Genomic DNA, 12,068 nt, shown 5'->3' with positions numbered 1-12,068 from the left:
TCAGTTACCCCTCCTATGACAGGTTAGGTTTGACTTAGAGGAAGACACAGTCAGATACAGCAGCCTTCTGTGAAGCACCAACTTCATACTTCACTGAAGAGTTACTAACTCTCCAGTAGTAATCAGGCATCAAAAGCAGAGAAACTAAAGAAGCAGAACTCCACTAACAGATTCGGTTCGTAACAGAAAGATCTGAAGGTGTGATTTCGTTCTGTTGGACACTGAATTAAGTACCACTTGTATAATTTATATAAGCTACAGTTTGGCATTCAAGTCAGCCTCAGGAAATCTACCCGTGATGTGACAAAAGTAGTTCTGTTTGAAACGAATAAAGCTCACTCACAATTCTCTGCTTACTGCTGGTAATTAAATTGTTTTCTTTGGGCTTTAAGATCTTTCATATTTGGAGCCTGAGTTACAAACACAACAAAATAAACTGCAACAATCAAAAAAAAAGGACTTCAAGTGCAATTTTACAGGGAACTGGTAATTTGCACAAGGTGCTGCAAGGAACAACATTAATAGTAAGTAGAGACTCTTTATGCTGTACTCTTATTAAACTACACTTAATAGCGCGACTATACGTGGTGCACCCACGACTATAGGACTTTCACAATGGTATCAAATCTTCTGCTTTTATATCACAATCACAGAACTCTGCATATGCCCCAGGTAACACTCTGCTAATGAAAGCATCCATTAAAACCAATCAACTGAAGAAGTTTTGGAGAAGGTATTTTAAGACCTTACATTCTAGTATACAGAGAACCGTGCAGCGAAGAAAATGGGGAGGGGGGGGGGAGGAAGCAACACCACATCTTGACTGAGAGGCTGCACATTTCTTTCCTCGATGATTTATTTTTTAGTTTTGCAAAATCGCAACCTGAGAAAGGCAAACTGCTTTAATGCACCGCAAAACAAATGATAGATAGCAGGCATAATATAGAATGTTTATACTTCATTTTCTAAGACAAAAATATCTAAACACATCCATTTTCTAAGCATGAACAACTTTGGACACCAGGCATATAAAGCGATGAAAATGAAGCAGTCATATAAAAAAAATCTGCAACTTTCAGAATTTTCTAGAACTGCCACCTGAAAAAAAAAAACAAACAAACCAAAACCAGAAAATGGAAGCCTTGCTGTTCGCACAAATAAGTTCCTTGCTCTCCTCTCTTCTCCACTGCTGCACGAGTTAGCAGAGTTTACATTCCCATCTATTTCAAGGATTCCCCACAATTATTTGCCTCCTTTATGGCAGACACCGATTTCTCACTTCCTGCAAGTTTAGACCTCACATTTTCCTCAAGCTATTACATGTAATTCATCTCCAAACATAACAAAAAGCACATCTCACTTTTCGCCCCTTGCAGGAAATCCCTCCAATGTTGCATCTGCTCCCTTCCAAGTCCCATCCACACTTTACACCCTGCAACAAATTTCTCTACCACTGCCATACCTCAACTGTGCTTATACTTATTCCCATACTGCTCTCTTCCACGTCAGCTTTGTATATTGCTCATTCCCCCACCACTGTTCTCTAATTGAATTGCATTTTGGTTTTGTTATTAAAAAAAAGGGTGTAAATATATTAAAGCTGTTGGAAAGACGCATAGATCTGAGTAACACTGGCTACAATGGAATACTTTTACTTCATCACCCAGAAAGTCAGCTTAACCAATGGATGAGTAACTCCAGAAATGAATTATGTCACATCATTGCCAAATGGACGCACAGGCTGCACGCAATGCGCAGCTTAAATGGGCAGTGGAGAGAGAGAATAAATAAAGCACTGCAGTTCCTTCCACTACTGCTGGGAAATTCCCTGAAGTTGCTCACCAACCAAAACCCATATTCAAAAGTCACCAGACTTTATGGTGTCACAAACTTAAAAACACACAGACTTGTGCTTGATTTGAACATCCACACAAATACCACCTATCTCATACACTGAATAGGACAAGATTTTTCTTAAATTCTGTGAAGGGTATTTAAATAATATTCCAACAGTTCATTACTCCATCCTCTTCCATCTAGTCCACAGAAAGACCTCATGTTAACCACTCAATTATCTCAAGCAATGTCTCTAGTAATAAAGATACTACCTGCTTAAAATATCTAGGCTGTTTTATTTTCCCATCAATAGCTTTTTTCTGCAGTGCCTGAACAGAACAATTACAGAAACAGTAGTTTTATTTTACAATTTGAAAGCAAATAATAACCTCGACAAATACAGACACAACACAAGCACACTCAGCAGAATTTTGGAATCTCGGGTCTTTATAGCCCACTGTATCACATCAGCATTACGTACACTTTAAAAAAAGAATTAATGACTTAAACAGCTTGCCACGTTAATGAAGGATTCTTCACTTCCTGGATAGGAACATGTGAGACTATGCAGCAGAGAGAAGTGAAGCACTTCCTAATCTGGTCACACGGATACACGAAGAATACCTATTAATACCATATGCCTTCCTGATGCTATTTCAGTTTTACTGTTCTGCCTTCATCAATATCACTCTTACATTCACGTGTGGCTGCCTAGCCAGCCCTGAAAATTATTCACTTCTGCAGTTTTACAGACAGCATTACATAAGAATTGTATTTACATCTTCAAAGTACTAATATTTTAAGGTCAATCTACATATTAAAAGTATGAAGAAGCTTTCATTTTAAATAAGGTTGGGGAAAAAAAACAAAACAAAACAAAAAAAGAAAAAACCACGAAGGTTAGAATCTGGATTTTTCAAGTCTCAGCCTCTCACCGGTCAGCATGTTAGTTTTGCTCTGCCTCATTCCATTCCATACAACGAATAAACCCAACAAAAATCTCAAGTCTTATTATTAAAAAAGTCCACCTTCCTCTAAAAGGCTATTTTCAAGATCAAGTGAGGAGCTGCTCACTTACTAAATGGAAACAAAATAACAGCATTTCTAGAAGCATTCTATAAATCTAACGTTCAGTTAGGTTTCCTTGAATAGTATTTCAGTAAGTTTTCTTAGAAAGTTGAAGCTTCAGCTGTCATACTGACAGTTCCTCTCAGTAATTGACTTCATTGGTGAATAACAACAGAGGTGATAAAACCTCAAACTAGCTGCTCTGTGAAAAAGATGGACAATACGAAGGGCTGTGCTTGAGGAAAAGATGGGTCCAGCAACAACTTGTTACGTCTGTCCTATCAGCTGGTCAGTGAACACTTGGGCACTGGTCAGCAAAACAGCACACGGCAATACCTCTGGCCGAAACGTATTCTTCCAGTGCATCTTGCTTGGTCAGTAAGAGGATGGAGCAAAGGATGAACTCCTAAAAAAGGCTGAAGATTATGTAAGAACAAAAGACCAGAGGAAATGGAAGAGAAATAAAAGGCAAATTCACCAAGAAAAAAAAAAAAAAAAAAAAAATCACTTCATACAGCTTCATTAATGAAATAATTTTTGTTACACATTTTGTTAGAATTGTAATCAAACGAAATCTGATAAAATTTCGGTGAAATTTCAGATTTAATAGCACTTCTATAACAAACTTTCTGCTAAACAAAATATTTAACTAATTTCAATAATCTAACATTAAGTATTTCTAAATAAATATCAGTTTGGCAATAATGCATCACTGAGCTGCAGGCACACCTTCACTGCATTCATATCAGCTGATGTATACCCAAATCCATGCATACACTTAGGCCTAGTTTTGCAGCCCAGTGATGAACTCAGCTGTTTCTGTAATTAACTGAATCATTCCTCTTGATTTTAAAGACAATCAAATGTTTCTCAGCATTGTACAAAGCTATCCTGCTCCAGAGAACTGAGCAGAAAGGCATCCATCCTTTCAACACTTGTCTGAAGCTAAGGAAAGGCACATGAAAATTACCAACATTCACATGCTGATATTAATCTTTATCTGAAGGATAACTCAACCTGAATGCAGATTCTTATCAGTGAGACAGCAGATAGGAGCTCACTCAAAATCAGCGGGCAAACTTTTGCATAGCAGTAGAAACACAGCTTGAATCCCAGGAATAAAATGCAAAGGGTATATCTGCAGTCATTCCAGACTTTGCACTGCACTCTCATTACTAACACCACTGAGTAGAAAATGCCACCTGGTTATTCTAAATATCAGTGTGTGGTTTGCTTTTTTGGTTTCTGTTCTTGGGTCATCTTTTTGTTTCTTTTTTTTTGGGGGGGGGGGGGGGAGGGAGAAGGGGGAAGGGGAAGGGCAGAGGTGTAACCTGTTTGAAATGCAGTACCAAGTGAACTTGCATTTAAAAAAAGCTGACCAAAATTCAACTCAAGTTTCAGGCCTCAATATTCAACATCAGATTCATTTTTTATTTTGTTTCAAATACTACAGATTTCCTACGGTAATGCTCCAAATTATTTATTCTCTTATTGGCAGATCTCTCAAAATAGATTCAAAGTATTAGTATTAGAAGTAGCTGAACAGCAGCCATGTCTTGATTGCATGCAAGATTCTCCTGCTCAAACATCACATCTGCAGTTTACTTTATAGTTCATAACACCAAACCAAAACAAGACAGACAATACATTGAAATTAGACAACGATAAAGATCGTACTGAAAGAGGAATTTGATCACTTAAGGAATTTCAGGCCCTCACCACACCCTCTTATTTATTCAAATTTGCTAAAGAGGAAACAAGAAAAAAATCCCAAGCCTTGGGGCATAATCTGAATGTTAGCAAACCTGCCTCCAACAGGAGAATCACTACTGAATACACCTTTCTAACACCTTCCTCTTCTTTAACCAAAGACTAAGAACTCAAGCAGGTCAGATCATTTCTTCTCTCACAGGTAATTTTACAACACAACAGACCACAAGACAAGATGATGCCAACTTTCTTAGGTCTTCAGTGACCAAACTTGAGTCTCCGTTCAGGACACAGGTAGAAAGCAGAGCTCAGAGTGCTCTGTTTTATAGAGAATATCACTGAACAGATATCGTTCTGTCACAGTTACAACCTGTAAATCTGACCTGCACCCAGCTCCTTCCAGATACTCCACCATCCCATAGCGCACACTCTTCAGGTTTTTCTGTGCCTCCCCTACCATTGGCAACTGCCTGCCTAGCTGATGGATGTACATCATGTCCCAGCTGGCTTCTAAGGGGCAGCAATAATTTTGATCGATAGGCTGAGGGACCTGTTGGACTACATGTGGTGTCATTGTTTTTGCTGTCTACTCCACTGCAGCAAGAAATGTCATCAAAATGAATTTTTCTTATCATCAGAAATAAGAAATGGCACTCTGAGTGGCATGGCTCCTTTCCTACCCAACTCAAGCAGCAGGCTATGAAATTACCGTACAAAACTCCCTCCCAGCATCCCTGTATGTTCAGCCTGGACACTGAAGATGAAACTTTGCAAGATTAAAACCAAAAACAAAGTCCTGATTTAAAACACAAAGGGCTCCCACTCCTGCAACTAAGTCTGCTCCAAAGGTATAGGAAAGGAGCAACGAAGAGCACGCACGCAGATTTTATTGTGCCACTCTTAACAAGAGGAGCCCAAAAACAATGACAGAGAAAGAAACTAGTACACCAGCTCTGAAGTGCATGAGAAAGACGTAATGGGGCTGCTCTGCCAAAAAACCCCTGCAACTGATTCCTGTTATTTCCTTAACCTACAAATTGAGACACTCACAAAGACCAAGATTCAATTCAGAGTTTGATTATGTAGAAAACAAAAAGTGATGACCCTAAACCTCAACCACAAACCTGTTGTTCTCCCAGAAATCTACTCCCATACTTGTGTGATTTCAGGTAAAAATCCACGTGAAAACAGAGAGGAGAAAAAAGAAAAAAAGAAAAGCCACCTTCCTATCTCACAGCAAGTATGGAGGAACGAAAAAACTCCCCCAAGTCCTGAAATCTCAGAAGTCAGACAGAAACGAAAAGAACAGACTTTTTTTTTAAATTTTTCTTAAGGCTTTCAGATGCACTGCATGATTTGGGGAACTGACTCACGGGACTTCTATTTAACACGTGAGGCTGGATCTAGAGATGCCACACTCCTGCAACACGGGCGTTTCCCCATCTACTCAAATTTAACCTAACATATAAACAAAGCACGTACCTGTACCAAAACAGATAACTCTTCACATTTAATAACGAAACTATCTTAAGAAAAGTAACGATTACTACTTTTTGTACTAACTACTGCAAAGCCGAAGGCTTCCCTCAAGCCAAATTGAAAAGAAAAAGAATAAAAGAAGTTTCTAAAACTATTTTGAAGCGCTTATTAGTAAAGGAACTGATGCATTCCGCTCTTACATCCCTTTTTTCCATCCTATTTTCCGTTAGACTGTACAACAAGCGCCCAAAAAAAGCCAGCAGGCAAGCCGTGCTCCTAGAAGTGCCCAGCCTCCGGGCTGAACGAGACTTGGGAACCGGGCTGTGCCTTCCTTCGAGCCTCAAGCTGGAGCCTCGGTGAAATGAGACATAGAGAACCTACGGAAATCATTTGCGTTTGGCATTAAACCATTCATCCAAAAATGACTAAGTCTCACACGGCCGGGCCCGGCTTCATCCAGCACACGCTCAGCCCCGACGAAGGGCCGTTCCCTCGCTCCATTCAGCAAGGTGGGATGTTCCCTTGTGTTCGGCGGTAAGCTCAGCTCGCCGCCCGCAGCACGTACACCCGCGGGGCCGCAGGTACGGCGCGCCCGCGGAACAGCGCCCGGCCCGGAGCCGCAGGCACGGTACGAGGCGAAAGAATCCGGCCGGCATCCCTCCGGAACCGGAGCGGCGCCGGGGCGCGGCGCGACCGAACGCCCTCGCCCGGAGCACGCAGCGCGCCAGGCGGGCAGCGAGCGGCCCCGCGGCCGCCCCTCCGCCGGCCTGACAGCCCCGCGGCTCTCGGGCGGGGCGAGGCTCCAGGACATGGCGCCCGCGGGCCTCCCGCACCGGGCACTGACCTGTCCTCCGAGTCCATGCGGCTCAGCGGTTCCCCGTCCGAGGACATCTCCAGGCTGCCCCGCCGCCCCCCCGACGTGGCGCTACAGCTGCTGCTGCCGCTGCTGCCGCCGCCGCCGCCGGTGCCGTAGCCCTCGTCGCCGCCGCTGGACACGCTGCTGGAGCTGCTCCCGCCGCCGCCGCCTCCGCCGCCGCCGCGGCCCAGCCCGCCCTCCTGGCCGCCCCGCGGGCCCTTGGGCTCCTCCTTGGCGTCGGCCTCGCTGCTGCCGCCGGGGCTGAGCGAGCGGGTCTCGTCGCTGCAGCAGCCGCTGCTCGTGCTGCTGCTGCCCACCAGGCTGCTCTCCTCCTCCTCGCCGCCCTCCTCCTCCTCCTCTTCCTCCTCCTCCTCGTCTTCGTCCTCCCCGTCCCCGGCCTGGCTGGCGCTCTCCGGGCTGGGCTCCGACATGCTCTCCGCCTCGCCGTTCAGCAGCAGCAGCGACTCCGTCTCCGCCGCTGAGGACGGAGGCGACGACGAGGAGCCGACCCCGGCGGCGGCAGCGGCGGCCGCCGCCTCCTCCTCTTCCTCAGCCGCGGCGGCCGCCGCCTCGCCGGGAAGCAGCCCCTCCGGCTCCGCCATGTCGCTGCGAGCGGCCGCCATGGCGCCTGCGAGTCGCTGCGAGCCGAGCCGAGCCGAGCCGAACGGGGCCGAGTCGAGCCGAGCCGAGCCGGGCGCGCGCGGTGGCGGCGGCGTGCGCGCGGCCGGTGCGCGCGTGCCCCGGTTTGTGTGTGCGCGCGGCCGCGCTCCCCCCGCCCTCGCCCTTCTCACCCGCACAATCGCGCGGCGGCGCGAGCCGCAAAGAGGAGGGGCTCGAGCCTTCACCGCCGCACGCGCTACGGAAAGCGCCCGGGGACAAAAACCTGCGGGAAGGCGGAGCGCGCGCGCGCCTCGTGTGCTGAGCGTCACCGGCGGGCACCGGGCGGGGGGGGGAGGGTGCGAGGCGGCCGTCATCCGCCGCCCCGCCTCTGAGGCGCGACTCGCAGTCACAGGACGGCATCGAGCTCGGGGGCGAAGTGAAAAACTGAGCGAGGGAAGGGCGTGCCTTCTCAAGGGAAGGGAAAAAGGCCCTTCAACCAGGAGAATGTGTGACTCTGCCCTGTGAGAATCGCTAAAAAAGAGAGCTGGGCTGAGACACAAAGGGGACGGAAAGATTTTTTCAGTGGCACTGGCAGAAAGAAGCAAAAATGTAGTCCTGCCGTCCATCAGGAGAGCGCCTGAAGTGCGGCCTCACACCTCTGTTTGCCATAAGAAGCTTCCAGGCTGCGGCGTGGCCGAGGCTGAATGCAAAATGCACGTCCCTGCCCGAAGTGGAAATAAAAGCAGAGAGTTAAATGTGCTAAAACCGAGGCAGTTGGTTAATATTTTCCTCACAAAGTCAGGCCGGGGTTTGGAGGAGTGAGGGCTGGTGAGTTCGCTGAGTTGGGAATGTTGCCATGTGAAGAAAAATAGATGGAGAAGAGAGAAAGATGAGCGGGATGACCGTCAATCACATACGAGACTTCAGAACAGACTTTGTCAATTGAAGTCATTTTAATATTAAAAAAAAAAAAGGGAGGGATGAAGTTTACTCAAGGCAGATCATGCCAGACATAATTTTTTTTTTTTTTTTTTTTTTTACTTGTCTGTATGGACATCAAGAATACATTCAGTAAATTGTCACATGGAAATGATCAACAATCCGTATGGGATGGGGATTTTCGGTAGCATCCAGACACAGACAAAATTGGGTAATCTGACTAATTTTTGGAGGGGTGGGAAGAGTAATTTAAGCAAAAAACAATATTTCATATGGATTTTCAGTAGGGTGTATAGATTAGTCATGTTTTACCCAATTCTTACCGAACTTGACACATTAAAATAGAAAAATAAAAAATCATGAAGTGGTGATGGTTTAGCTTAAGAGCAGATGACAAAACTGAACCAGAGCTCAGGCCAGAAAGACTTTGTTCTCTGTGCAACAGGAAGAGTACCACCTCCTCAAGTCATAGCAGGCATATCTGGCATTGCCACAGAGGAACAGGAAAAGTTAGCCACAGAGGATTAAAATCTGGGGAGGGTGTTCCTGAGCCCTACATCAGCACAAGCAGGGCTGGCTGCATGCCCATCCATCTGCACGCATATCTGTCCGCAGCAACACCAGCAGCCCTCAGTGAGCAATGCCAGCACAGAATGCCACAGCGCTGCGGGAGCACCGCAGCCTTGGAGCAAAGGGATGTGACATTGCATTCATCTTTGAGAGCAAACAAATGACATCTTTAACCTGCAGAGGAGCGTAAGCGAATCTGTGAGACTAACAGCAGTGAAAGTGCATGATAGTTTTCCAGATTTTCTCAAAACAAGCCTCAGCTAGACAATGGAAATGGCAAGAATATTTTAAAACAAATGAGGACGTGTGTAACGCTGCTTCACCTGCACAGTGTAAGCGTTGCTGCTCTACTGACTCCATCGAAACAATCACCGAACCCTGAGCTTCTTGCCACCCCACCTCCCCCCGAAGTAACAGCGTGCTCTGTACTTCCCTCTCAGCCTACAAAGGTGTGGCACTCCCGTGGGTGTTATTGTCGCTAATCTCATCAGACACGAAGAGCGAGGTCTGAAAAAAAAAAAAAAAAACAACAACCTTTCGATTCAGTCAGAAGGCAGCAGTAGCTGAAGCAATTGCTGTGCCTCTTCTACAACTGATTTCCCTCTGGAGTTCACTGAAATCAGCCGTGGCGACGGGAGGGACCGAATCACGAGAAAACAAAGATCTAAATGGAGTGAAGTGAAAGGCACCTTTCACAATCTGAGAACGAGCAAAGAAAGGAAGTAGGAAACAGGTATCTCAAAGAACTCCGTGCACTCTAGTGTGTGTTGTCCGAATTCATCTCACCGTGTTCATGAGCCCGTTGCTGTGTGCTTTTTTCAGAGCTCTCGGGTTCTTTGAGGTCATGTGCGCACACCGCGTTCCCAGGGTCTGTGCGCCCGGAGGTGACGGGGATGCAGACCTAACACTTCTCACTTTCCTAAGTACAGCAGTAGGGACGCCGGCTCGTTGAGTAATTTGTGTATTCGGAGAGAGGAAGTGAAACCTTAGGATAGGATGCATAGGAAGGAGGGTACGAACCCGCCTAATGGCAATCACTTAGCGTTTAAAGCAGGAGATCAGTGCCGCAGCGGTGAGAACTGCAGCAGTCATCAAAGAAAGGCTCTGACGATCTTTAGTGCCCTACTTTCAGTTCTTTGAAACCACGAAATCCTGCATGAAAGCTTGGTCCGTGAGCTCCCTAAAGTGTTAAGATAAAGTCCGAATCAAGCAGAAGCAGCAGTGATGACTTAGCTCTCTTGTTACTGACATTCCTAGGTCACAGTTCAATCAGCTCAGAAAAGGTAATTCTCCTTTTTCTTTCTCGCAGGTATTTGACTTTTTCATACCCTGGTTCCAGTCAAAAGATGAGATCTGTCTGAGAACAGGTGAGTCTTAAACTTGGTAGTGTCAAAATCGATTGCATTGAATGGTCTGATAAAAGCCCAAAACAAGAGATGCCCTGCTAGGAAATCCACTAGAAAAAAATAACTTACACATTCAGTTACACTTCAAGGGAGGATGTTACTTTGTCCTTCACACAAAGGGCTCTAGTATGCTCAGTCTAATTTGAGATGATCATTACGACAGGGACAGTACTTTAGAGCTGATGTAGTTATGCCGAAACTTAACAATCCGTGGTACTTGGAAGACTTTCTCAACAAGGTACAAAGGAAAGGAGAAACAAACAAACAAACAAACAGCAGGTTAGTGAAAGCTTGTTCACAGCCAAAGAACTGAAGTAGTGCTGTTCTCCAGTCACAGCCCAGGCAATCTGGAGGAGATTTGAATTTCTTTGCAGACACAGACTTAGCAGAGCACGGGGAAGAAATGAAGAGTGTAGTTTTCTTTGTCTTACCTCCGAATCACAGGGGTGCAGGGAATTCACACTGACAGCAGAATCAATAGTGAGCAAACTCCAAAGCAGTTTCTTCTTCTTCTTGAGTCACAACAATTTTGTGTTTTGTTTTGCTTTTTTAAAGAACAATTGGATGAGATCATCAGAAGATTTGATACATGCAGTGCAGTCTGTTTGAGCTTTTCTTGCCAGTGTTGATCAGCATCGTAATACTATGAGGCATAGTACACAAACGGAACAAACCAGTAAGAAAGGCTATAAAGAGAGAAAAATGTGTACCATTGGCCTAAGATACAGGAAAAAAAATGCTACCATGCACTTGTTAGGATGGCATGGGAAATTCTGTGAAACGAGACACTTGGTCACTGCACTCTCCTGCTCCTGCCTCCACATGCACGTCTTAAACACTGCAGGAAATTCCTGCTGCCTGCGCCTCATGACTCACCTTGCTCACAACATTCTGTCTGCTCAGCAGTCTCTGGAGACTGCACCCTCCCCTTCTCTCTGCCCCACCCTTCCTCATCCAAATTCAAGGTCTTGAGGAAGAAGCTGCAATCGCCCCATTGCTTCAAGTAAGCATCCAGTGCTCATTTCTCACCCTTCCCTTCAGACCAGACTGAAACCGCCTTATTCTGCAATCCCAACCCCACCCTCTCCTACAGCACCCACTTAATTCTCCCTTTAAATTCCCTTCCACGGTGTTTTCTTTTTAAAGCTTTAATCTTTCCCTGTGGTGTTTGCTTGAAAGTGGGCCCATGACCATAGGAAAATTCAAGGTCCGTTTAGGTTGGTTCAGTCAAAGGAAGGCTGCCAGAAACGTGTGTTAGCTGAAGTCCCTCTTCTGTCCCCGCTGGCCTGTGAGCTGTCTCTGGTGTTGAAAAACACTTTGGCAGTGTGGATTCTAGATATTGCTTGGGTCTGTCTGCCCCTTCTCCCCTACCCAGATCTTGTTACAGCCCTCATGGGAACACACTGCCCCTTCTGTTGTGCAGCACAGCTGGCTGGGAAACTCATGCCATGAGCTACAACAAGGAACTGATTTTAGTGGTAGCTAGGAGAAAAAAATATATAATATAATGCCGTTCTGTTGATGTTGAGTCAGGAAAATTCAAAAGCTTCAGACAGCTCTATTAAATGTAACCATGCACATGCTCGGGGAAAAATGTGTGTGTT

At 45.7% G+C, this 12,068-nt stretch overlaps 1 protein-coding gene across 2 annotated transcripts in view; it reads right to left on the bottom strand.

Annotated features, from left to right (window-relative positions):
* AEBP2 (AE binding protein 2) overlaps positions 1 to 7,816 on the bottom strand; it is a 51,135-nt gene extending 43,319 nt beyond the window's left edge. For both annotated transcript variants that reach the window (XM_085231161.1, XM_085231171.1), the window contains exon 1: positions 6,938 to 7,816. In XM_085231161.1, the coding sequence (XP_085087287.1) occupies positions 6,938 to 7,572 (635 nt within the window). In that variant the 5' untranslated portion in view covers positions 7,573 to 7,816. The remainder of the gene's footprint in view (positions 1 to 6,937) is intronic.
* Between the last annotated feature and the right edge of the window lie 4,252 nt (positions 7,817 to 12,068).

The sequence above is a fragment of the Meleagris gallopavo genome, chromosome 1 (assembly GCF_905368555.1).
Source record: "Meleagris gallopavo chromosome 1, MGAL_WU_HG_1.1, whole genome shotgun sequence".
Lineage (NCBI taxonomy): Eukaryota > Metazoa > Chordata > Aves > Galliformes > Phasianidae > Meleagris > Meleagris gallopavo.
The sequence above is the reverse complement of the archived record's forward strand: the minus strand, read 5'-3'. Positions and strand labels throughout refer to the sequence as shown.